This window comes from Rhinatrema bivittatum, chromosome 7 (assembly GCF_901001135.1).
Source record: "Rhinatrema bivittatum chromosome 7, aRhiBiv1.1, whole genome shotgun sequence".
Lineage (NCBI taxonomy): Eukaryota > Metazoa > Chordata > Amphibia > Gymnophiona > Rhinatrematidae > Rhinatrema > Rhinatrema bivittatum.
The window spans coordinates 30,909,278-30,933,826 of record NC_042621.1 but is presented as its reverse complement, the minus strand read 5'-3'; the positions used below and the strand labels follow the sequence as shown (position 1 = coordinate 30,933,826).

General features: G+C 46.9%; 1 protein-coding gene across 1 annotated transcript in view; it reads left to right on the top strand.

The window, feature by feature from the left end:
- Positions 1-24,549, top strand: part of TERB1 (telomere repeat binding bouquet formation protein 1) — a 643,822-nt gene that overhangs the window by 395,206 nt on the left and 224,067 nt on the right. Inside the window, exon 15 of the mRNA XM_029608198.1 lies at positions 20,497-20,816. Coding sequence (XP_029464058.1) covers positions 20,497-20,816 — 320 coding nt within the window. The remainder of the gene's footprint in view (positions 1-20,496; positions 20,817-24,549) is intronic.

The window sequence follows — 24,549 nt, the reverse complement described above, 5'->3', positions numbered from 1 at the left end:
GATGGACTCAGAACAAGTGGGTATAGTGTGCTCGTGCTAGCAGTTGGAGACGGATCTGACGTCAGCACGGGTACATATACCCCCACAGGAAGTGAAGCGCTTCAGTAATTTCCGTCTCCAAAGCAGTTTGGAGAGCCTGCACGCTCGCTGAGCGTGTTTCCAATCTACTTTCTATTTTCTACTTACTAAATTTCTACAGGAACATCGAGCCCCGCACTCCTGCGGTGATACCCTCGGGTCCCTCCCCCAGTTGAGTTTCCCGAGGTGATTTCCGTGATCCCTCGGAGGTTTAGGCCTCGGTCCGGTGGCCGAATCGCAGCAGGGACCTAGCCCCCGAGCGAGAAGGGCTTGGGTCGGGCTGAGAGGCGCCTCGGTCCCGGCGTGGACCTAGAGGCAGCGGGTGCATTTCCTCAAGCGCGGCGGTGAAGGTATTTCCCCTCTCCCCCCGCAGCCGGAGACCGCCCGGGTTCCAGCCGGGAAGCACCGAGGATCAGGTAAGGCGTACATCTCTTACTTTGGTCTCCGAGGTACGAGGATCGGCAGCGTTGCCTGTATGCGGCACACCGCGGAGGTCGCCATTTTGTCGGCCTTGTTAAGGTATTGAGCGCCCATGATAGGCGCCTGTATCGTATTGAGCGCATAGTTGCTGATTTAGCGTATATTACTGACCGCATATTATTGAGCATATATTGTACTGAGCGTATATTGCTGACCGCATATTATTGAGCGCATATTGTATTAAGCGTATATAGCTGCCGCTTATTATTGAGCGCATATTGTATTAAGCGTATATAGCTGCCGCTTATTATTGAGCGCATATTGTATTAAGCGTATATAGCTGACCGCATATTATTGAGCGTATATTGTATTGAGCGCATATTGTATTGAGCGCATATTGTATTGAGCGCATATTGTATTGAGTGCATATTATTGAGCGCATATTATTGAGCGCATATTGTATTGAGCGCATATTATATTGAGCGCTTATTGTATTGAGCGCATATTGCTGCCACGAATATTCTTCAGCGCGCAATGGAACATTCGAATGCCCCGGCGTCTCCGGCAGCGGCGCCTCCTGATTCCGGCGTGAAAGCTCTCGGCCTCTGCTCAGCATGCCAGCGAGGAGCCACGCACAGCGAGGAGCCAGACTCCCTTTGTGCCCAATGTGAGGAGGCAGTGGGAGCCTCGGGCCAGGACCAGTCTCAACCGAGGTTTGCTGACAGTTCCCCAGGGGCCACCCCGGATCTAGCGGGCAGTCTCGAACAACCTGGGATCCCGGGGGACCTGGTACCCCGACGACTTGGGACCACTTCCATTTCCTGGGTGGATCTCTTTAAGGGGATCCATGCCTTTGTACAGATGCAATCAGCTTCCCGTCCAGGCCCTGCTGCTGCTGCTCCAGCGGATCCTGCCCCTGGACCTTCGCGCCCTTATCGTGGGCAAGAACACCTGCCTCTGGGCAGTCCAGTTCAGGCGGACTCTGATGTTTCAGAGGACGAATCCAAACCCTCCGAGGAGGGGGAACTTCCCTCGGGGATTGAGCCATATCGAACCATGAGGCGGTTCTTTCCCAAGGAAGATCTCTCCGACCTGGTATCTCAGTGCCTGGCGGAGTTGGCTATTACAGGCCCCAGCACTACGGTGCCATCTACACAGAACCCTCTGCTGGAAGGTCTTCGTCCTACAGCCCGCCATTTTCCCTTCTTGCAAGCCGCACAGCAACTGATAGATCTGGAATGGGCTGCACCAGCGGCCTCATTCAAAGGGGGTCGGGCCCTGATGGGCATGTACCCCCTGGATCCAGCAATCAAGGAGATGCTGGCGTGCCCTCAGGTGGACGCCTTGGTTAGCGCGGTGGTCAAGCGCACTACCATTCCAGTTGAGGGGGGGGGGGCGGCCCTCAAGGAACCTCATGACAGGCGACTGGACGCCATCCTGAAACAGACTTTTGAGGTGGCAGCTCTGTCTTTGTGAATCGCAACCTGCTGAACCGTGGTGACGCGTTCCTGTTTGTCACAGGTCAGGAACAATGCTCCAGCAGCGGACATGGAGTCCGCTCTCTCGTTCCTCATGGATGCCGCATCCGACCTAGTCCGTAGAACAGCCAAGGGGATCTCATCTTCTGTAGCTGCCAGGAGGCAGCTCTGGATACGGAATTGGTCAGCCAATGCTCCTTCAAAGACACGCCTCACCAGAATGCCCTTTAGGGGTTCTCTCCTGTTTGGCAGCGACCTCGATAAACTGGCCAGCACATGGTGTGCCTCTCCAATACCTCGACTGCCGGAAGACAGGTTCAAAAGGAACCAGCGCGCCTTTCCAAGGCCATCCAGAGGCAGAAGCTCCCAACGCTTCATTCCCTATAGGGGTCGCTACCAGGCACCTCGTCCTCAGGCCAGGAACCAGTCCTTTCGGACCAAGCAGCAGAAGAGGGGAGCCGGCTCGGGTTCAGGGCCCGGCCGCGCTTCCCAATGAGAATCAGCCGATCCATCCGGGGGACGGAACCATAGGGGGCAGGTTTATTTATTTATTTATTTATTTAAAGGCTTTTATATACCGGAGTTCATGTACTAGTACATACCACTTCGGTTTACACAGAACCAAAATTGGAAAATTACATCGAACAAGTGGGTATAAATAACAAGAGGGTATGAATTACATCGAACAAGTGGGTATAAATAACAAGAGGGTATAAAATAACAAGTGCGTATAAAATAACAAGGCTAACTTAGAAGGAACTTAGAATTAGAGGTAAAGGAGCGCACAGGCCCAAGTGGTAACAGATCAATGTAAAAGTAAATAATAAATACAAATTCTTACAATAAATACAAATGCTTACAGATTAAAGTCTTCAAAATCTAAGTTTACATCTTCAGAATAAAGGTTTAAGTCTACAAGAACTAACGGTTACATTTTCAAGGTTTGTATACTTCAAAGCTGAGGTTATATCTGACTTAAAAGGTATTGGTGTAGCATGCTGTAAATTTAACGATTAGGAATATGAGACCAAGAAACATTACGAGTTGAGGCATAAGACATCTGGTTAACGTGGTTATGAATTGCATGAAAGAGACTAGTTCTGGGACGCGGCTCTGAGCGAGAATTTCAAGTGAAGGCTTTTGTAAAGAGCCAGGTTTTGAGTTTCTTTTTGAATGTTCGAGTACAGGTTTCAAGACGAATGTCCGTGGGGAGGGCATTCCAATGGAAGGGGCTGGCAGTCGAGAATGCACGTTTCATGAGTGAGGACTTGGCTGAAGGTACGTATAAGGTGCCTAAGTAACTGGTTCTGATTGGTCTTGATGATACATGTGGACGGAGTGGACAGCTTAGATCTAGCGAAGTTTGGGAATGGATGGTCTTGTGTGTTATAGTTAGCACTTTGAAAATGATTCTGGATCTGATAGGGAGCCAGTGTAAGTTTTTTAGTATGGGTGTTATGTGTTCACCTTTGCTGGTGTTAGTAAGAATCCTGGCCGCGGAGTTCTGCAACATTTGTAGAGGTTTAGTGGTGATGGCAGGGAGGCCTATAAGCAGAGAGTTGCAGTACCCAGATGGGTAGAAGAGGGTTAACCTCTTCTACCCATACGGGGTAGAAGAGGTTAACCCTCTTCTACCCCAGATGGGTCGAGATTACGTCGGACCAGTGGGTCCTCGCCATCATCCGAGAGGGCTATTATCTGGATTTCCATCACACCCCTCCGGACAGGTTTGTGGAGTCCCCGTGTCCAAGCCACAAGAAGGCGGCATTGGAAGCTACCCTGGCGAGGCTCCTGTCCTTGAAAGCCATAATCCCAGTACCTGCCTGGGAAATGGATTCTGGGCACTATTCCATTTATTTCATGGTACCCAAGAAGGAGGGCACTTTTCGGCCCGTACTGGACCTCAAGTCAGTCAACCGATACTTACGGGTTTCGAGTTTCCGCATGGAAACTCTGCGCTCAGTCAAGACCGCAGTACAGCCAGGAGAATTCCTCACGGCCTTAGACTTGTCAGAAGCCTACCTGAATATCCCGATCCATCTGGATCATCAGCGCTACCTACGCTTCAAGGTTCTGGGACGCCACTTCCAATTCTGGGCTTTGCCCTTCGGGCTAGCCACGGCGCCGCGGACCTTCACCAAGGTGATCGTAGTGGTAGCAGCGGCGATCAGTCGGGAAGGAATCCTGGTCCATCCCTACCTAGACGATTGGCTGATCAGGGCGAAATCACAAGAAGAGAGCCATCGGGCAACCAACAGAGTGATCGCCCTTCTGGAAAGCCTGGGATGGGTAGTCAACCTAAACAAGAGTTGCCTACAGCCTTCCCAATCACTGGAATACCTGGGAGTCCAGTTCGACACCCAGGCAGACAAAGTCAGTCTCACCACCAAGAGAAGGTTAAAACTTCAGACGCGTCTCCGGTCCTTGATGGGAGCCAGCCGGCCCATAGCTTGGGGATTATCTGCAGGTTCTCGGCCTCATGGCATCCACCCTGGAAGTGGTACCCTGGGCAAGGGCCAATATGAGACCTCTACAAAGCTCCCTGCTCTCTCGCTGGAGCCCCTGCTTCCGGAATTACTCCGTGCATCTACCTCTGCCAGCCAGAGTACGGACCCAGTTATGGTGGTGTTGCAGCCCAACCACACGAGCAGGGGGTCGAAGATGTCCTCCCCCACGTGGATTCTGCTCACCACAGATGCCAGCCTGAGCGGATGGGGAGCACACTGCGAAGAACTCGCCGCCCAAGGGCGGTGGGAACAGAGAAGAAGCAGGGTGGAACATCAACCGCCTAGAGGCACGGGCAGTCCGGTTAGCCTGCCTGCACTTTGCTCACAGACTTTGGAACAGGGCAGTCAGAGTGATTTCCGACAACGCCACCACGGTGGCATACATCAACCGTCAGGGCGGAACCAGAAGCCGACAGATGTCCCTAGAGATAGCCCCGCTGATGGCTTGGGCAGAGGCGAATCTTCAGGACATCTCCGCCGTCCACATTGCCGGAAGGGACAACACCGCAGCAGACTTCCTCAGCTGGGAAAGCCTAAATCCGGGAGAATGGCAGCTGTCCCCACAGCCTTCCAGATGATTGTGGATCACTGGGGGATTCCGGACATGGACTTACTAGCGGACAGGTCCAATGCTCAAGTACCCAGATACTTCAGCCGCAAGCGAGATCCGTTCTCTCACGGGATCGACGCCCTGGTTCAGCCATGGCCTCCAGGGACCCTGCTACACGCCTTTCCTCCGTGGCCCCTGCTGGGCACTCTTATCCACAAGATTCAGAAGCACCGGGGCCTAGTTTTTCTAGTGGCACCAGACTGACCAAGAAGACCCTGGTACGCGGACATTAGAAGACTACTGGCAGGGGAGCCCCTTCCCCTGCCTCCGCTCAGGGACCTGCTACGTCAAGGTCCCATCCTTCACGAGGATCCAGCTCAATTCTCTCTTACGGTCTGGCCATTGAGAGGGCTAGACTGAAGAAAAGAGGTTACTCGGAGCCGGTGATAGATACACTTCTCCGAGCTCGCAAGTTTTCCACATCCCTCACCTACGTCAGGATTTGGAGAGTGTTTGAAGCTTGGTGCGACACTCATGGCACCAATCCACATGCGACTACTATCCCTATTGTTCTGGATTTCCTGCAGGAGGGGCTTCAGAAGGGTCTCTCCCTAAGCTCCATCAAGGTTCAGGTGGCTGCGCTGTCTTGCTACGGTCCCCAGAGGGATGGCAAGACTATTGCCACGCACCCAGATGTTTCTCGCTGCCTGAAAGGAGTCAAGCACATTCGTCCGCCACTGAAGTGGCCAGTGCCTTTGTGGAACCTCAACATAGTTTGGATTTCCTCGCGGGATCCACCTTCAGACCCCTTCGGGGCCTGTCTCTCCGTTCTCTCACTTTGAAGATGGTGTTCTTGCTGGCTGTATGTTCAGCACGCTGCATTTTGGAACTACAAGCGCTGTCTTGCCGTGACCCCTTTCTCAGAATCACTCCAGAGGCTATCCATCTTCGCACGGTTCCATCCTTCTTGCTTAAGGTAGTCTCACAATTTCACCTCAACCAGACCATATCCTTGCCAACCACAGCAGGTTTGAAGAAATCTGAAGAAGGGCGTTTGCTACGCCATCTCAACATTGGCAGATTGCTGCCCAGATATCTGGAAATGACAGAAACAGTACGAAAGACTGACCATCTGTTCGTCCTTCACAGCGGGAAGAAACAAGGAGAAGCGGCCTCTCGGCCCACCATCGCCCGCTGGATTAAAGAAGTCATCAGAGCGGCCTACGTAGAGGCCGGGAAGTCACAGCCTCTACAAGTCAAGGCTCATTCTACCAGAGCCAAGCAGCATCTTGGGCGGAATCTAGGATGCTGTCGCCTGCAGAAATATGTAAAGCGGCGACGTGGTCCTCCCTCCATACCTTCTCCAGGTTTTATCGTCTGGATGTCCAGGCCAGGGAAGACACAGCATTTGCGAGGGCAGTCTTACACGGTCCTCAGGCAGCCTCCCGCCCAGTCCGGGAGTAAAGCTTTTGTACATCCCACTTGTTCTGAGTCCATCTGGCTACACGACAGGAAATGTTGAGATTACTTACCTGATAATCTCGTTTTCCTTAGTGTAGACAGATGGACTCAGCATCCCGCCCAGCTGCCAGTATACATTGGTTTCACCGATTCAAGGTAAGCCTTATCACTTCTTACATGAGTGCGTCCACTCTGCCAGGTGTCGACGCCTTCCGGTTGGGAATGCTGGCGGTCTCCAGCTACTATCAATCGGTCAGGGGAATCCTGTTTCACTATTTCATTGATCGTCAGTACACATATATCCATAACAGCTTTTGCAAGGAAGATTACTGAAGTGCTTCACTTCCTGTGGGGGTATATGTACCCGTGCTGACGTCAGATCCATCTCCAACTGCTAGCACGAGCACACTATACCCACTTGTTCTGAGTCCATCTGTCTACACTAAGGAAAACGAGATTATCAGGTAAGTAATCTCAACATTAAGCCCTCTGATACAGCTATAATAAATCAATTACCTACGCATACCTACGACATCTTCTCCATTCCCCGACAGAATAAAAAAAAGGGAGGGGGAATTCTTTTAGCAGCCAAAAAAGACCTCAGATTATCTCAACACCCATTCAATTCAGATTCTAAACTTGAAATCGGCTTCTTCACATCTACCCATCTTCAAATCCTTCTCGTCTACGCCCCTCCGGGCCTCCTGGAAACTGACGCCTCCCCTCTTGTTGAAATAACCACAACTCTCCTCAATTTGGATGCTCCAGCAATAATTTTAGGTGATTTTAACCTGCACGTGGACAACCCCACACTTTCTCCCAGTTGCGAAGCCTTTCTCACTGCCCTCTCAGCCTTGGGATTCAAACAGATAGTTAACAAACCCACGCACAGGGCCGGTCACACGCTGGATCTTATCTTCGTCAACCCTGGCATCAAGCCTGCTTCTCACCTTAGTTGTAAAAAGGTCCCATGGTCCGATCATACACTTATTTCAACCGCATTCTCGCTGAAAGAAACCATCACCCCACATATACCCTCACCCTCCTTTCCTTACAGAAGATCATGTTCCTCTGAAGACGTTAATAATCATTTGGCATCTCAACTTCATCTCATAGACCTCACCGATCCGAACACGGCTCTCCGTTCCTGGAACAACATCATAGAATCCATTGCCAACAAGCTATGTCCACTAGTAAGAAAGAAATCCCACTCTAACTCTTCCAAAAGACAACCACGGTTCACTAAAGAACTTAGGAAACTAAAACAAAGCTTAAGACATAAAGAGAGCAAATGGTGTAAAGCCCCGTGTGCCAGCACATTGGCCTCCTACAAAGACTTAGAAAATAGCCACTGCTATTACTAGCAATGGTAACATGAAGTAGACTTAGTTTTTGGGTACTTGCCAGGTTCTTATGGCCTGGATTGGCCACTGTTGGAAACAGGATGCTGGGCTTGATGGGCCCTTGGTCTGTCCCAGTATTTATTTATTTTATTTATTTTTTATTTTTATATACCGACATTCTTACATCCGATGTTATGTATGGCATGTTCTTATATTCTTATGTTCCGTTTTTCTGTACATCATCTGACTTAATATCGTGGCGATATTAAATCGGAGGAAGTGAAAAAGTAGAACTGTCCCAAAAAATGTAAAAAAAAGTATGTCGGGCGGTCAGGTTAGGAAAAGGGACACTCATTTAACGAGCATCCTTTTTCCTAACCTGTGGCTGTGCGCTTCCTTTTTTCTCCCAGGACAAGCAGGATGGTAGTCCTAACATATAGGTGACGTTACTGGATGGAGCCCTATCACATTAAACGTTTCTGTCAAAATTTCTAGAAACTTTGACTGGCATACTGAGCACTCTGAGCATGCCCAGAATGCCATGATCCCTGTGTCCACAGGGGTCTCCCTTCAGTCTCTTTTTTTCCGCGATGCAGTTTGCCTCGGGTTTAGGAGCTCTGTGAGATTTTTCTCACAAGTTTTCCTCACAGAAACACTTGAAGTTTTACTTCACAAATAATTTCCCTACACGCGTCTCCTTTTGCATACATTTCATCGACGCTCGGTGAATACTATGCCCTCTTTTTCGGTCGGTTCCTGTCACCTCACTAATGGTTCCCCTGGGTTACCAACTGAATCACGGTCTTCTTTTCACCCTTGGTCCACCCCATGATACCCGCAAGTGTCTTTGCTGCGAACCTCTACCGGGTCCATCGGGGCTAGAGGAATTGGGATGTCCAAGGTCCCATTGCCGCCAGGGCCACCATCGATGCCGTCCACTAGGGGTGTGCATTCGTTTTGAACGCATATGGAAAACGCAACTTATATTTTTAAAAGAGAAAAAAAAGGTTTGAGGAGAAATGCATCGCGAGTTCCAACGTATTCAACATAGCTATGTTGAATACGTTGAACCTAAATAAACACTTAAACCCCCCACCCTGCTGACCTCCCCAAGACTTACCAAAACTCCCTGGTGGTCCAGCGGGGAGTCAGGAAGCCATCCCTGCATTCCTTTGCGAGGAGCACGTGACGTCGGCGTCACGTCGAGTGACGTTGGCGTCACGTGCTCCTCCGTGCCTCCGCTCCCGGACCCCCATTGGACCCAACCGGAACTTTTGGCCAGCTTGGTGGGGTCAGGAGGCCCCCCCAAGCTGGCCAAAAATTCCGGTTGGGTCCAGCGGGGGTCCGGGAGCGGAGGCGCGGAGGAGCACGTGACGTCGGCGTCACGTGCTCCTCCGTACCTCCGCTCCGCTTGGGGGGTCAGGAGGCCCCCCCAAGCTGGCCAAAAGTTCCGGTTGGGTCCAACGGGGGGTCCCGGAGCGACCTCCTGCCACATGACCTACCTGTCACGTGGTAGGAGCACAAGATGGCGCCGGTGACCATGTGACAGAGGCTGACCAATGGCACGGCAGCCCCTGTGACACAGGCTATCGGCGCCATGAGGAAATCACAGACGAGTGCAGGGATGGCTTCCTAACTCCCCGCTGGACCACCAGGGAGTTTTGGTAAGTCTTGGGGGGGGGGATTAAGGAGGGGTGAGGGGGTTTAAATTTTTATTTAGGGAACCGGTGAACGTATGGACAGACCCTCAACTTATGGAATTCTCCATATGTCCATATTGAAAGGGTTAAGGGTTAAGGGTTAATATGTCCATATTAAAAGGGTTAAGAAAGCTAGAACGGAGGTGGCGGAAACTCCGAAACGATTCATCTTTAGATACCTATAAATCAGCTTTACAAGACTATAGAGAAGCCATTAATACTGCTAAGCGCAATTTCTATGCAGAGAAAATTCACAAATTTCAATTTAATCCGAGGATGCTCTTTTCTTATGTTTCTGATCTTACTCAGTTAAAATGCAAATCCTCTTTTGGATCAAGTAACTTAAAAGATAAAAGCAACAAGTTTGCTCTTTTCTTTAAAGAAAAAATCTTAGCGGTACTAAAAGAGGTAAATACCGATGATCCACTCAAGATTACCTTGCCAACTAATCCATCAGCTAGCTGGGCAACTTTCGAACTAGTTTCTTCTTTGGAAATTGCAAATCTAATTAAAAAAATGAAACCAGCAAATCATCCTCTGGACAAGATGCCTATTAAATACCTTAAGCTTGTGCCAGATATTATTGCTAAACCGTTGGCAGATATAGTTAATCTATCTTTAGAAGAAGGTATATTTCCTGATAGTCTGAAAAATGCCGTAGTGAAACCAATTTTGAAAAAAGCTCATTTAGATTCTGAAATTTTAGCCAATTATAGACCGATCTCAATTCTTCCTTTCTTGGCTAAACTTCTTGAGAAAGTAGTGAATCGACAGTTAATGGAATACTTGGAAGATCATCAAATATTGTTTCCAGCACAATATGGCTTTAGGAAAGCTCATAGTACTGAGACTCTGTTGATCTCTCTATGTGATACTATTCAAAGAGGATTTGATCAAAATACCTCTTACTTGCTAATTCTGTTGGATATATCAGCGGCATTTGATACCGTGAGTCATGAGGCACTCACCTTAAGACTTCAGAAGGTGGGGCTATCCGATAAAACGCTGTCTTGGTTTAAATCTTTTCTTACCAACAGATCATATGTAGTTCAGTTGGGAACTATAAAATCTGAAGCAGTGGATCTTCAAACTGGAGTTCCTCAGGGTTCTGCGCTTTCTCCTACTTTGTTTAATGTCTACATGGCTCCCTTATGTAGATTTTTAGCAGGTCTGGGTCTTGTTTACTACTTGTTTGCTGACGATATTCAGATTTTGATGCCAGTAAAGGATTCTTTAGCAGACACCTTAAAAGTGTGGGATATTTACTTTAAGTCAATTAACCAACTATTATCCCATATGTCTTTAGCCTTAAACAATTCAAAAACAGAAATTCTGTTTATTTCCAACAAGGTTTCTGAAAAAATAAAGGCAGATATTTCCTCCTTTTCATCGACATACAAGATTCTTTATGATGTTAGAGATTTAGGCCTGATTTTAGATTCTGAATTAAAGATGAAAGCAGCTATAAAGGCTATTATAAAAGATGGCTTTTATAAACTAAGAATATTAAGAAAACTGAAGCCTTTGCTGCATACCGATGATTTCAGAATTGTATTGCAGGCTTTGATTTTGCCAAAATTGGACTACTGTAATGCGTTGCTTTTGGGAGTTCCATTATCTACCATCCGCCCATTGCAGCTATTGCAGAATGCTGCGGCCCGTCTTTTGACTAACTCAAATAGATGTGGCCATATTTCACCTGTGCTGATGAAGCTTCATTGGCTTCCGGTACAATATCGTATTCAGTATAAGTGTTTTACACTTATCCATAAAGCCATTTATAGTTCCAATTCGGATTGGCTGAATGCCTCATTACGTCTGCATATACCATCTAGGAATTTGAGATCAGCAGGACAAGCATTATTATCAATTCCATCTCCCAAACTGGTGCGCCTGGGTTCAGTCAGTGAGAGGTCTCTCTCCCTGGCAGGCCCCAAGCTGTAGAATTCTCTCCCAGCTGACATTCGCCTAGAGGATAACTTCTCTAACTTCAAGAAGCAGATTAAGACTTGGCTATTCCAGCAGGCTTTTAGTCATATTAATTAACTTAGTAGGCTATGTGAGGAAGGAGGTTTTCTGTTTTTTTCTGGTGGTTTAGGGAGTTGAGAGGGTGGGGTTAATGTTCTGGTGGTATGCGAGCTTTATATTTTATTTTAGATTTAGTTTATAATGAGACTGAGTTAGTATTTATCGTTTAAATTTTAAGTATAATTTTTTATTGAATGACTGTAAAATTAGATGTTTTATTACAATTATTAGTTTGATTTTGCTACTGCAATTTCGCCAATTGTAAACCGGCTTGACATGTACTTGAAAGTCGGTATATAAAGTTGTATAAATAAATAAATAAATAAATAAATTGAACGAAATCGACCCTCAACTTCAACTTATCAACTTATCAACGAAAACTTTTTGTCTGCACATCCCTACCGTCCACACCCTGTAATGCCATTGACGCCCCCATCGATGCCGTCGATTCCATCGATGCCCCCGTCGATTCCATTGATACCTCCATCGATGCCCTCGACTAAAGAAAATGCTCCATACTTTGGGTTCTAAACCAGAGCCTGTTTTAATTCTTGGGCGACAAACAATGCCAAGAGCAATAAAGGCACGGTGACCGTCTCTCACCAATGCCATCTGAGACAGCGAGGGCATCTTCTTCAGTGCTGGAGAATGACCGGATCGAGCACCATGGGAATCATCATCACCAGCACGGTGGCCATCTGTAACTGACGCCGTCCATGACATCGGTGGCATATTCCTCGGTGCTGGAGAATGACCGGGCTGAGCACCAAGGGAAACATCATTACTGCCACAGTAACCGCCTGTCGCCGATGCCATTCTGGACATCGGTGACAACTTCCTCGGTGCTGGAAAATGACCGGGCCAAGTACCAAGGGAAACATCATCATCACTGCCATGATAACCATGTGTTACCTTCACCATTCTGGACATCGGTGGCAGTTTACTCGGTGCTGGAGAATGACCAGGCTGAGCACCAAGGGAAACATCGTTGCCGGCACCGACGTGGTTCCGCATTCGGTGCCAGCACTGATACTGCACCGGCATCAATGTCTATTGAGCCAGTTGTGAAGCAGGCCCGAGTACAAGAGTCTCCATGCTCCTCTGCACCCGAGGCACCGAGGTGATCTCCACCGACACCGGTGTCGGGTACTGAGCCACCACAGATTCATGTGGAAGTGCCAGTAACGCCTAGCCTGTCTCCCCTTGTAGCTGTGCCTCCTATACCAGCTTCCAGGGAGAAGCTGGACATCCTCGTCCGTCAGGCTGTCATCGATGCCTTCCGGAATCTACTAACAACGGAGCCATCGATGTTCGCACCATTGTGGCACCGCCTCATTGTGGCACCTACCAACAGCCTATGTCATCATCACCGACTCGTCCTTCTGAGCCTCCACAGACCCCTATACCTATCACGGGATCCTCGAGGGGCAATGGGCACTCTAATCCCGCTTCGGCTTCGATCCCACCGAGACCTAAGTTAAGGATGTCCCTGAAAGCATCCCTTTCGACCTGGTCACTAAAAAGGACCAGAGGTTTTGAGGAGGTTCTAGGTCAAAATATCTTCCAAGAACCATATTGGTGTCACATATTGCAATTTACCAATTATGTTTGACACAACACCAAGGGGTAGATTTTCAAAGGGGTACGCACGTAGGATACGCGCGTACCCCCCAAAAACCTACCCCAAAACCCCCTGCGCGCGCCGAGCCTATTTTGCATAGGCTCGGCGGTGCGCGCAAGCCCCAGGACGCGCGTAAGTCCCGGGTGCGCGAACAAAAGTACGCGTTCGCGCTAAATTATAAAATCTGCCCCCAAGGGAACCTCTCTGCCATCCACATGAAATTTGAGCAACATGTGATTGCTTCGAAATGTTCTACCGTTGCCAGCAACAGGACTTCATACTAAATGGTAACCTGGCTTACAGTCTCTGATTTACGGCCCGAAGTCCAAGATAATCTAGCTGATCTGCCATGCACCGCAGATAATCTCTTCGTGCACAAGCTCCAGCAGACAGTGGTTCAATTGCAAGACCGCCGCGAGACCCTGTAATAACTCTCTATGTTTCTTGCAAATGCTCCCTCCTCAGCTAGGAAACCAGCAAAGAGGGATGCTAGGACCTTTTACCACTCACACTCCCACATGAGACCAACAGGTATCCAGATCACACCAGCTCCGCCAGTCGGGCAGGCTCCTGGATTTTTCTACTTTGCTAGAGAACAGAACGGTCCACCCCACTGAGGACCAGGGCTCGGGATACTGTTCCCCAGACATAACAAGGCAGAGGTTTTTAATCCCGCTTTCCTACTTTCAAAGAAAATAGGCGACCTCCGCCCATCCTGGACCTCACAAATCTCAATTTCTTCAGAAAGAAAAGTTCAGAATGGTGTCTCTCAGCACCATGCTTCCCTTATTACAACAATAAGGGTTGCCTCTATTCTCTGGACTTTCTATACGCTTCACAGTGAGTCAATAACATTTTCAATACCAAGTTCTGCCATTCGAATTAGCTTCGACAACTTGTGTTTTTCACCAAATACCTAGCAGTGACTGCCGTTCATCTATAAAGAACAACAGCATTCACACGTTTCCTTTCCTGGACAACTGCCTAATAAGGAGTCAATCCAAACAAGGCGCTCTAAACTCTCTAAGACTCACTATAAATCTAGAGCAGATCTGGGCACTACAGTCGCAATGCCCTTCCTGCCCAACAACCGCTCAGACATCCTATCAGATTGTCCACATCTCTGCGCGCATGCAACATAGCCTCAGCCCATCAAACTTTCAATGCTGGGTCACATGATTTCACAATCCATGTCACTCCTATGGTCAAACTAGCCATGAGAAGAACTCAGTGTATTTTAAAATTTCAGTGACTCTAAGCCGTTCCACCGCTTTCGTTCCTGCTCCATATCACCGCCCCAGTACCAAATCCTCAGATGATCTTGGCCACGGTCACATCCAACTTGGGTTGGGAAAACTCATATCAATACCCTCCAAACCCAAAATGCGTCAACTCCGCTCCATAAAAAGTTTCAGATCAACTTCCTGGAGCTTCAAACCATGCGTTATGCCCTTTATGCCTTCAAACACTGCCTCTCACACAAAACTTTGTGGATACAGACAGACAACACAGTAGCAATGTGGTTACTCAAACAAACAGGGACGCACAGGCTCTTATCTGCTCTGCCAGGAAGCCGCACAGTTCTGGTCCTGGGCACTTACACACTCCATGCATCTCTGGGCCACTTATCCAACAGGCATACCGAACATACTAACAGACCATCTCAATCGATGTCTCCATCCCCGCAAGTGGTCTCTGAATCCATGTGTAGCGAGCAAAATCTTCTAGCGCTGAGGTCAACCAACCTTCGACCTCTTGCGTCCGAATCGAACCACAGAGTGGACAGATTCTGCTCCATACATAGGCATACAAATGCATTAGCCATGGGTGCCTTTGCTCGCCCCTGCAAAAAAGGCCTTCTATAGGCGTCTCTTCCGATACCCCTCATAGCCAAAACTCTTGTGAAGCTACAGCAGTACAGGTTTTCAATGATTCTCATAACCCCGTACTGGCCTCGACAAATATGTTTTCCCATACTTCTCATACTTCTCATAACACAGACTCACTGATATTCTCAGGTACTTGAAGCTTCACGACAAGATACCATCCACTTCAGGAAACCATGCTCTCCAGACATACTCAATGAAAAGATGTCTGATGCATTAAAGCAACTAGATCTCACAGAAGCAACAACTGCAACAACCTCTTGGATCAATATTAACAATAAAATTGCAGATCAAATCTGCCCAACTACAACCAAAACCATACAACCTACACTAGACAATAGGAAACCTTGGTTTACACCCGAACTTAAATCCCTCAAACAATCTCTTAGAAAAAAAGAACAAAGCTGGAGAAAAAACCCAACCACTTCAACACATGCCATCTACAAATCTCTCCTCAACAACTATAGGAATACAATCCTTAGAACAAAGAAAGAATTCTACGGAAAAAAAATACACCACTTTATATTCGTCGACTCAAAGGCTCTTTTCTCCTACGTCTCCTCTTTAACCAAACCATCTCCTCCTACTATCCCAGACCACCAAGCTCTCAACAAAGCAAACGAACTAGCCAACTACTTCAAAACAAAAATCACCAACCTTACCCAATCAATCACATCCAACAGCCTTACCCTAACACACCATCTCACATCCTTGCCGCAACAAACCACAAGCCTGGATTCATTCGAGCTCACTTCTTCACTGGAGATTGAAAACACACTCAAAAAATTCAAACCTTCCTCCCACCCATCTGACCCAATACCAACAAATCTCCTCATCGCCATACCAAACACCATCTCAAAACCAATTGCAGAAATTATCAACACATCCCTTTCTCAAGGTTTAGTTCCTAACCAGTTAAAATTGGCAATACTGAAACCATTACTAAAGAAACCAAACGCTTGCCCATCAGACCCAGCTAATTTTAGACCCATCGCAAACTTACCACTTATCGCCAAACTGATGGAAAAAATTGTCAACAAGCAACTGTCAGATTATTTGGAAGAACATAACATTCTATCCCCAGCTCAATATGGATTCCGAAAACGCCTAAACACCGAATCGCTCTTACTATCTCTCACTGACACAATCCTCATTAATCTGGAGAATAAACAATCTTACCTGCTCATTCTTCTGGATCTTTCCGCTGCATTTGATACGGTAAAACACTCTACTCTAATAGACCAACTAGCCAACATAGGGATCAAAGGCACAGCCCTTAGATGGTTCCATTCCTTCTTAAGCAACAGATTCTACAAAGTAAGGATAAACAACAAAGAATCGCATCCAATCCTGACAGAGCAAGGAGTCCCACAAGGATCATCACTTTCACCCACCCTCTTCAATATCTACCTCCTCCCTCTCTGCCATCTACTCTCAAACCTTAAGCTTACCCATTACCTCTATGCAGACGACATACAAATCCTCCTTCTGATCACAGAATCCCTTCAAAAAACCATCACGTACTGGAACGAATGCCTACAACCCATCAAAAACCTACTCTCAAGCCTCAACTTAGTATTGAATGCTAATAAAACCGAAATGCTCATTGTCTCCCAAGATCCACGCACAATCTCTTCCACCCTTTCTCTACCAAACACAAACAACTCGTTCTCATCTGAAGTCAGAGACCTTGGAGCATGGCTAGATAATCATCTAAACCTAAAAAAGTTCGTAAACAATACCACAAAGGACTGCTTTTACAAACTGCAAGTCCTCAAAAAACTTAAACCCCTCCTTCACTTCTCCGACTTTAGGCTAGTACTACAATCCATCATTCTTTCCAAGCTCGACTACTGCAACTCCCTGCTACTAGGTATTCCCGCCAACACTATCAAACCATTACAGATGGTTCAGAATTCAGCGGCTAGAATTCTAACTAGCACTAACAAAAAAGATCATATCACCCCAATCCTTCGGAACTTACATTGGCTCCCCATTAAACAAAGGATACTCTATAAGGTACTCACTATCATCCACAAAGTGACAAACAAATTAGCCCCCATCACATTAAGCTCTGAACTCCAACCGCACACTTCCTCCAGACCAATCAGAAGCGCATACAGAGGAACACTGCATGCTCCGCAAATAAAATCATCATTGAGCAAACGAGCGCTATCTTCAGCAGGCCCACACCAGTGGAACACGCTTCCCCCAGATCTTAGACTAGAACCCAGTCATCAAGAATTCAAAAAAAGACTGAAGACTTTTCTCTTCCAACAAGCTTTCCCAGACGCTTAATCTTACTGTGACTGACAGACTTCCTAATTACCAGGTATCCCTTAACTAAGGACACTGTATCAAGTACTATTTTTAAGAATCTGCAACTGAACAATTATCTTTGAGCTCAAAAATTCACTTTATTTCATATATATATTAGGCACTGCTTATATTTATATTTATTGCTATGTTAAATAGTTATACTTCTTCTTATATAAAATATTATATTTCTTTATTTATTACCAGTTAAAATATTATTACTTTATTTAGCACTATGTTAAATTGTCAACCAGTTATACTGTTCCATATGTTATACGGTTCCATGTAAAGCTCCGCTCTTTGTTGAGCAGTTCTTCGTTGTATGTAAACCGGAGTGATTTGTAGTCCCTACAAGAACTTCGGTATATAAAAATTAAAAATAAATACATAAAATAAATAAATAAGATTTACCAAATGATGTGCACAAAAAGGTATTGGCCCCTTTTTTCCTGCCCCACTCCATCTCTATTGGGCTATCTAGTATACCTTTCGGATTCTGGTCCCCAGACATCCTCCGCACGGATACACCTCAGTTCCATCTCAGCGAACCACCAGGGAGTAGGAGATGCCCTGTTAACGGCTCAACCCCTTATGAGTCAGCTTATCATGGGTTTTCTACAACTTAAGCCTCCTCTACGATCACCGGTTACTGAATGGGGCCTAAAGGTAGTGCTTACAAGGCTCAGGCGTTCCCCGTTTGAGCCTTTGCATTCCTATAACATTAAATTTCTAACATGGAAAATTATTTTCCTCGTAGCTACAAGCCCTTGTTGCATGCTCACCCGACACTAGGTTCCTCCGTGGCTGACTGGACCTCCGTACTCACCCTAAATTTCTTCTTAAGGTGGACACAGCCTCTCACCTTACTCAGTCTATAGTCTGCCCACTCTTTCCCAAGGCCTCACTCTCACCAGGGCGAGAAGGTGTTGCACACCTTCGACTGTAAGCGTGCACTTGCATTCTACCTAGACCGCACTGCACACCATACGAAATCCACCCAACTCTTTGCTTCTTTGATAAAGACAAGCTACGAATTCCAGTGGGCAAACAAGATCTCTCCAACTAGCTAGCAGACTGTATCCAATTCTGCTATGAGAAAGCAGGCCTTCCTCTCCAGAGGTGAGTGCAGGCACATTTTGTAAGGGCCATGGCAACATCGTACCACATTATCGTTCAGTAGCAATTGCCGACATCTGCCAGGCTGCAACATGGAGCTCTCTTCACACATTCGCAGCCCTCTACTGCTTAGATAATGAAGTCCGTCAAGACTCTGCCTTTGGCTAATCTGTCTTGCAGAGCTTTGTTCCGAGATAATCTCCAACTCCTTCCACAACCACCTGCTGTGATTTCAGGCTGCCTCATCATTGCCAATAGCACCCCAATTATTGTGCCTGCTGCACGAGTTGTCAGCTATTGGCCTGTTGTAATATGAGTCAGCCTGTAGCTTGCTAATCACCCATATGTGAGGACTACCATCCTGCTTGTCCTGGGAGAAAGCAGAGTTGCTTACCTGTGACAGGTGTTCTCCCAGGACAGTAGGATGTAGTCCTCATGAAACCCACCCGCCACCCAATGGAGTTGGGTCCGCTTACGTTTTATTTTATTTTTCGCTCGCACTTTTTTTTTCTACAAACGAGACTGAAGGGAGACCCCTGTGGACACAGGGATCATGGCATGCTGGGCATGCTCAGAGTGCCAGTTTTCCGTGATAGGGCTCCATCCAGTGACGTCACCCATATGTGAGGTCTACATCCTGCTGTCCTGGGAGAACACCTGTTACAGGTAAGCAACTCTGCTTACCGCAGCAGCCAATTTGCATATTGCATCGGGCACTCCAGAAGGTTGATCGGCGTGCATTAGGAGAGCGGCGCTCAGTCATGAGTGCCAGTTTTCCATGCACCAATATTGCATCGTCCTGTGAGAGAGTAAATAATTGATTTACTTGTTCAAGTCCTGCATGATTTTGTAGACCTCTATCATATCCCCCCTCAGCTGTCTCTTCTCCAAGCTCATTAGCCCTAACCTCTTTAGCCTTTCTTTATAGGGGAGCCATTCCATGCCTTTTATCATTTTGGTCGCCCTTCAAGTACTATTCCTTATTGTAGTTACTTTGGCCAGAAGAGTCAGTGATCTTCAGGCATTAGTACATAACTTTTCATATATGCAGTTCTTCCACAATAGAGTGGTGCTCTCGCACCCACCCAAACTTTCTCTCAAAGTTGGTGTCAGCTTTTTATATAAATCAGGCCATCGCATTACCCATGTTCTTTCCAAGACCACAAATTAAGATGAAAAAGCCCTTCATTCCTTAGATTGTAAAAGTGCTTTACCTTTAGCTTATTGCAGCTACATCAATAGCTTTAGCTTTTTACAGTCACATCATCAAGCCTCAAAACTATTCATCTCATATGATCCTAAACAGCTGGGCATAGCAGACTGTATCCCACATTGTTATATATTAGCAGGCCTTCAGATTACAGATTCTGTCAAGGCTCAGCAAGTGAGAGCTATGGCTATATTAATAGCTCATCTGTGAGTTGTGCCTATTGAAGGCATTTGCAAAACTGTAAGTTGGTTGTAAGTGCACACCTTCAATCCCATTATTATCTGAACAATCTATCATGAAGCAACAGTAAAATTGGACAAGCAGTTTTGTGTAGCATATTCACCCAGTAGTCTACTTTCTACTATGGGGTCTGGGTTGCTTTTTCAGAAAATGATCCGTTGTAATCCTCAACTTGGTTAATTTAGCCCTGCTTGTTGACAGAGAAAGCAAGTTTGCTTGTTATAAAAGGTGTTCTCCATAGACAGCAGGATGAATTAGCTATGTTAAATACCTGCCTGCTTCCCTGGAGAGTTGACTACCTAGCTAGACTTAGCTCTAAAATCAACTGAGGGGCTCACGAGGCAACCCCCACACAAGAAGTCCTGCACATGCTCAGTAGAGTTCATTCAGCGCTGTCAGATGACATCATCCCTGTCATGGCTAATTCATCCTGCTGTCTTCAGAGCTTGCTTTATTGGTTTCAAACTAGATAGTAACTATTCATTGTCCTTATATAAAATAAATGCAAGTGTAATTTTCAATTGAACATATTTTTACTACAGGAAAGAGTGAGAAGACAGATATTTGTAGATGATGATATGCTGTCGCATTCAGCCTTGCCAACAATAATAGGCTGCCCAAGAACTACTGCCAGTGACAATAAAGCTAACAAAGATGATGTTTACAAGAAAACACACTGTTCTCAGCAAAGTTGTAAGGGAGATGCTTCTGTGTCAGCAGCTAATCAGCAGCTTGTAAATTGTAATGACAGAGACAGTGAACTGCAAGATGTCCAGCAGCCAGCTGCTGATCTAGAAACAGGAGACTACAGTATGGAAGAAAAAACTGTGTGTGAGACAAGTGGTTCTGTGCTTCAATCAAGGTATGGTATGCAATAGCTAAAAGTATAAGGTAAAATGAATGAAAAGTATTCAGTTTGGCTAGCTGACCCAAGTTCAACCTTGTCTGGCTGCTCTGTTTTTAATTTTTATAGTCCCCCCATCCACTCTTTTCTCGGACTTCTCATATTTTTTAATAGAAAAAGTCAGAGAACATAATGGAATCAACCTAATAAACGAAGCTTGACCGACGTGCCGCAAATGCGCAGTAGAGAGCAGCTCTACTGCGCATGTGCGGGCAAGCACGTCGGTCTCAGCGAGCGTCAGCTGGATATCAACATGGCGGCAGTGGGAGGCGTCGAGCGGTAGCGGCGGCGGCGGTGATGAGGAGCGGCCGGAGGGAGGGGAGAGAGTGAGAGGGAGGGAGTGAGAGCAGCCGGAGGAAGGAGGGAGAGACGTGAGAGGGAGGGAGGGAGTGAGTGGGAGGGAGGAGAGAGTTTGTGGGTGGGAGGAGGGAGGGAGGAATGGGTGTGTGGGTGGGAGGGATGAGGGAGGAGAGAGTGGGTGGGAGGGAGGGAGGAGTGTGTGGGTGGGAGGGAGGGAGGAGGGAGGATGAGAGTGGATGGGTGGGAGAAGTGGGGAGGAGTGAGTGGAGAGGGGAGAATGAGTGCAAGAGGGGGGAGAATGAGGGGGAGGTGAGCGAAGGGCTGTGAGTAAGTGGAGGGTAAGGAAGTTATGGAGCAGAGAAAAAGGGAGTGGAGGAGGGCTGAGGGGAGAGAGGGGAGATGGGATGAGAAGAGGGTGGGGAGTGACTGAGGGAAGGGGAGGGAGGTGAGAGTGAGGGGAGGGAGGCAGTGGGAGACAGAGGGTGAGTAAGACTGAGTGGAGGGAAGGGGGTAAGTGAACAAGGGGAAGGGGGAGTGAGGGAGAAAAAGTGTAGAAGGGTACTGTGTTCGAAAATGGACTGAAAAAAAAATTTAATGTAGCCCGTTTTAACGGGCTTAACAGCTTGTAGAATATAAAATATGGTTTCCTTTGAAGGGACATGGAAAGAACCAATAAATTAGATTACAGACAAGCTGCTGACAGGATGCACTAGGGCAGGATTTAAACAATTAAAGATACTTTTATTAAAGCAGCAGAGGTAAATAGACAGCAGCTCTGGGCCTGGAGTGCCACAAACAGGACTGGTTTTCAGGATATCCCATAATAATATGTGTGCATACAATGAAGGCAGTGTATGCAGATATATCTCATATGACATACATATTAATTGTTGATATCTTCAAAACCAGAGCTGTCAATTGCATTCCAGGACTGGAGTTTCCTACTCCAGCTTTATAGAATATCAACTTATCCCTTGTTTCTATTGCTTTGTCTTTTGGCTTTTTTCAAAGTCTTCTTTTTTGTGCTAATATACTTATTTCTCATAATTTTATTGATTTTTTGGAATAAAAGTTGGGAACCTTTAATTATAGCCATGAACTCGTCTTCTTTTTTTTTTTTTTTTAATCTTAGAAGAGTTCACCTGTAATTCGTTTATGCTGGGTTCAAGTCTGATGCCTTTATGGAGTTTAATGAGGACTTTCACAATTGTCCCCCAATTTGCCTTCATTCATCAATGCAGGCATTACTGAATAGTAGAAGTAATCCGCTTAGTATGAGTCATCATTATAAGTGGAATAAAAACACTTTTAAATAAAAAATAAATAAGGAGCTTTCTTAGTCACCAACATCTCACCAATAAATAAAAAGAAGAATGGAAAAGTTCTTAATGAGACTGTATATCTTAAAGGCAAATAAAAGTATCTAACAAAAAAAAAAGCTTTAGAGGAGTATTGCTGCTTTAAGAAAGGAAACTTGAATAGTACTCCTGAAAGCTATTTTTCTCTCCAAAATAAAACCAGAAGTGAATTGGCATATTTAAGGTAATTTGCTTTAATAGCTATATTAGGGTTCTATTCAGCAATTATTTTTCCATAGACACAAAAGAGAAACAAAACCTAAACAATCTTTCTGTGATTTTTTATTTGTATACATATACCTGACTCAACATATTAAACAAGGTTCATCTCTGCTATTAAAAATGTAGATAATTCATAAATTGAAGAAATGGGAGGGGTTGTTCCAAAGAAGCCTGCTAGAAATTCAGTAGTCTCAGGATAAAAAAAAATACTGAATTTAGCAGTGGGTTAAGGGAGAAAGGTAAGTTCCCTGTATGTACCCAGATCAGTCCAGACTGTGAGTTGAGCCTCCTTTCCAGCAGGTGGAGACAGACTAAAACTGAAAGGATATCCTATATGAGGACAGAGCCTATCCTGTAACTCTTCAGTATTTGTCTGTCTCCAGCAGGTGCAGCACGTCTCCCTTCGGTCTCCTGATCTAGGCTAGTCAGCCTTCTTTCTCTTCCTTCCTTCTGGGATTAAGCAAGTACTTATTCCTTAGGGATTTTGTAGTTGTTTTCTTCCTGTTAAAATAAAGTTAAAAAATTTAGTCAGGAAGTTGTGGATTTTTTCTTCAGGAGACAGTTCCGTCTCCTGGCTCTTGCCGGACTCAGGGGGGCTTTGCCCCTTGTGCAGTGCATAGCCTGTGTCCGTTACCGCTTCCAGGTGTGGGGACCGAGTCTGTCCAGGGCTCGTCTCCCCCCCCCTCTGGCTGCCGAAGGGTCTTAATGTTACGCTGCTGTGCTCAGTTTCTTTACAAAAAAAAAAGTGACACAGAAACAGGCTTAAGTTTAAAAGTGCTCCCAGTGCTTTTAATACTTACCTACAGCAGCAGACCAATATTCTGTGTCTTTCTCCCCCACCTGGGTTGAACCGGCAGCCAGACAGGCAGGAGTCAGCAGGTTTCCCCCCTGCTTCACTCCGGGCCTCCAGGCTGTCAATCAAACTTTTTCTCTGCAGCCTTTTTTTCTTCAGAGCGGCTCTCTTTGCCGCAGCAAGCAGCCTGCCTTTTCTCTGCCAGCCCCTTCGTGTTTTTTTGCGAGGGGACCTCTTCTCTGCCTCCCTGCCAGGTGGGGTAGGTCCCTCCTCGGCAGGGCTGGCAAATTTAGCCCAGGGATCAACTCCCCAGAACTTGGCCAGGACAGGAAAGCCCGGGAACGGTGGCCATTTTGGATTTTTTGTCGGCTCCATTTTCGGAGCTCCCTGGGGCTGGGGGGCCGATTTCTTTTTTGCAGCTACCCCCCGATTTCAGCCCCCCAGGATGGGTTTTCTGTCACCCTCTTGCCTCTCCCTCCCCTCCCCCACCCGGGATTTCCAGGGCTCGTTTTGTATCTGATTTTGCCCTCTTCCTGTGAAGATTTTATTTAGCTAGCCTGCAGGAGGAGGAGGAAGGTTCCCCCCCCTTGCCCCCCCCCCCCCGGCAAAAAAAAAATTTCCTCGCTCCACGCCATTGACGGTTAGACCGGCTGCAGAGCCCCCGGGGTCTCTTGGGGCACGGGTGGTCCCGGGAGTGCCCCTCCCCCGACCTCCCGGTGGATCCGGTACCCCCGGATCCTGCCGCTAATCCGGATGCGGAGGATACCCTTCCACCCCTTACGGCCTCTTTGCCCAAGGATATGGACCCGGTCCTGGTGGGAATCAGGGATCCGGCAATCGCCTTCCCCTCTCATCCCATGCACAAGTTGTAGCGCCTGCGGGAATGGAATGGTCCCGAGTCGGGACTCTAGGCGGGCCGTGCACTAGATAAGCTCCCCCTCCCGGAGGTATGCTTAGATTTTAAAAAAAAACAAAAAAACAAGACAATAATCCCTCCGGGGACTACTTATGCGATCAC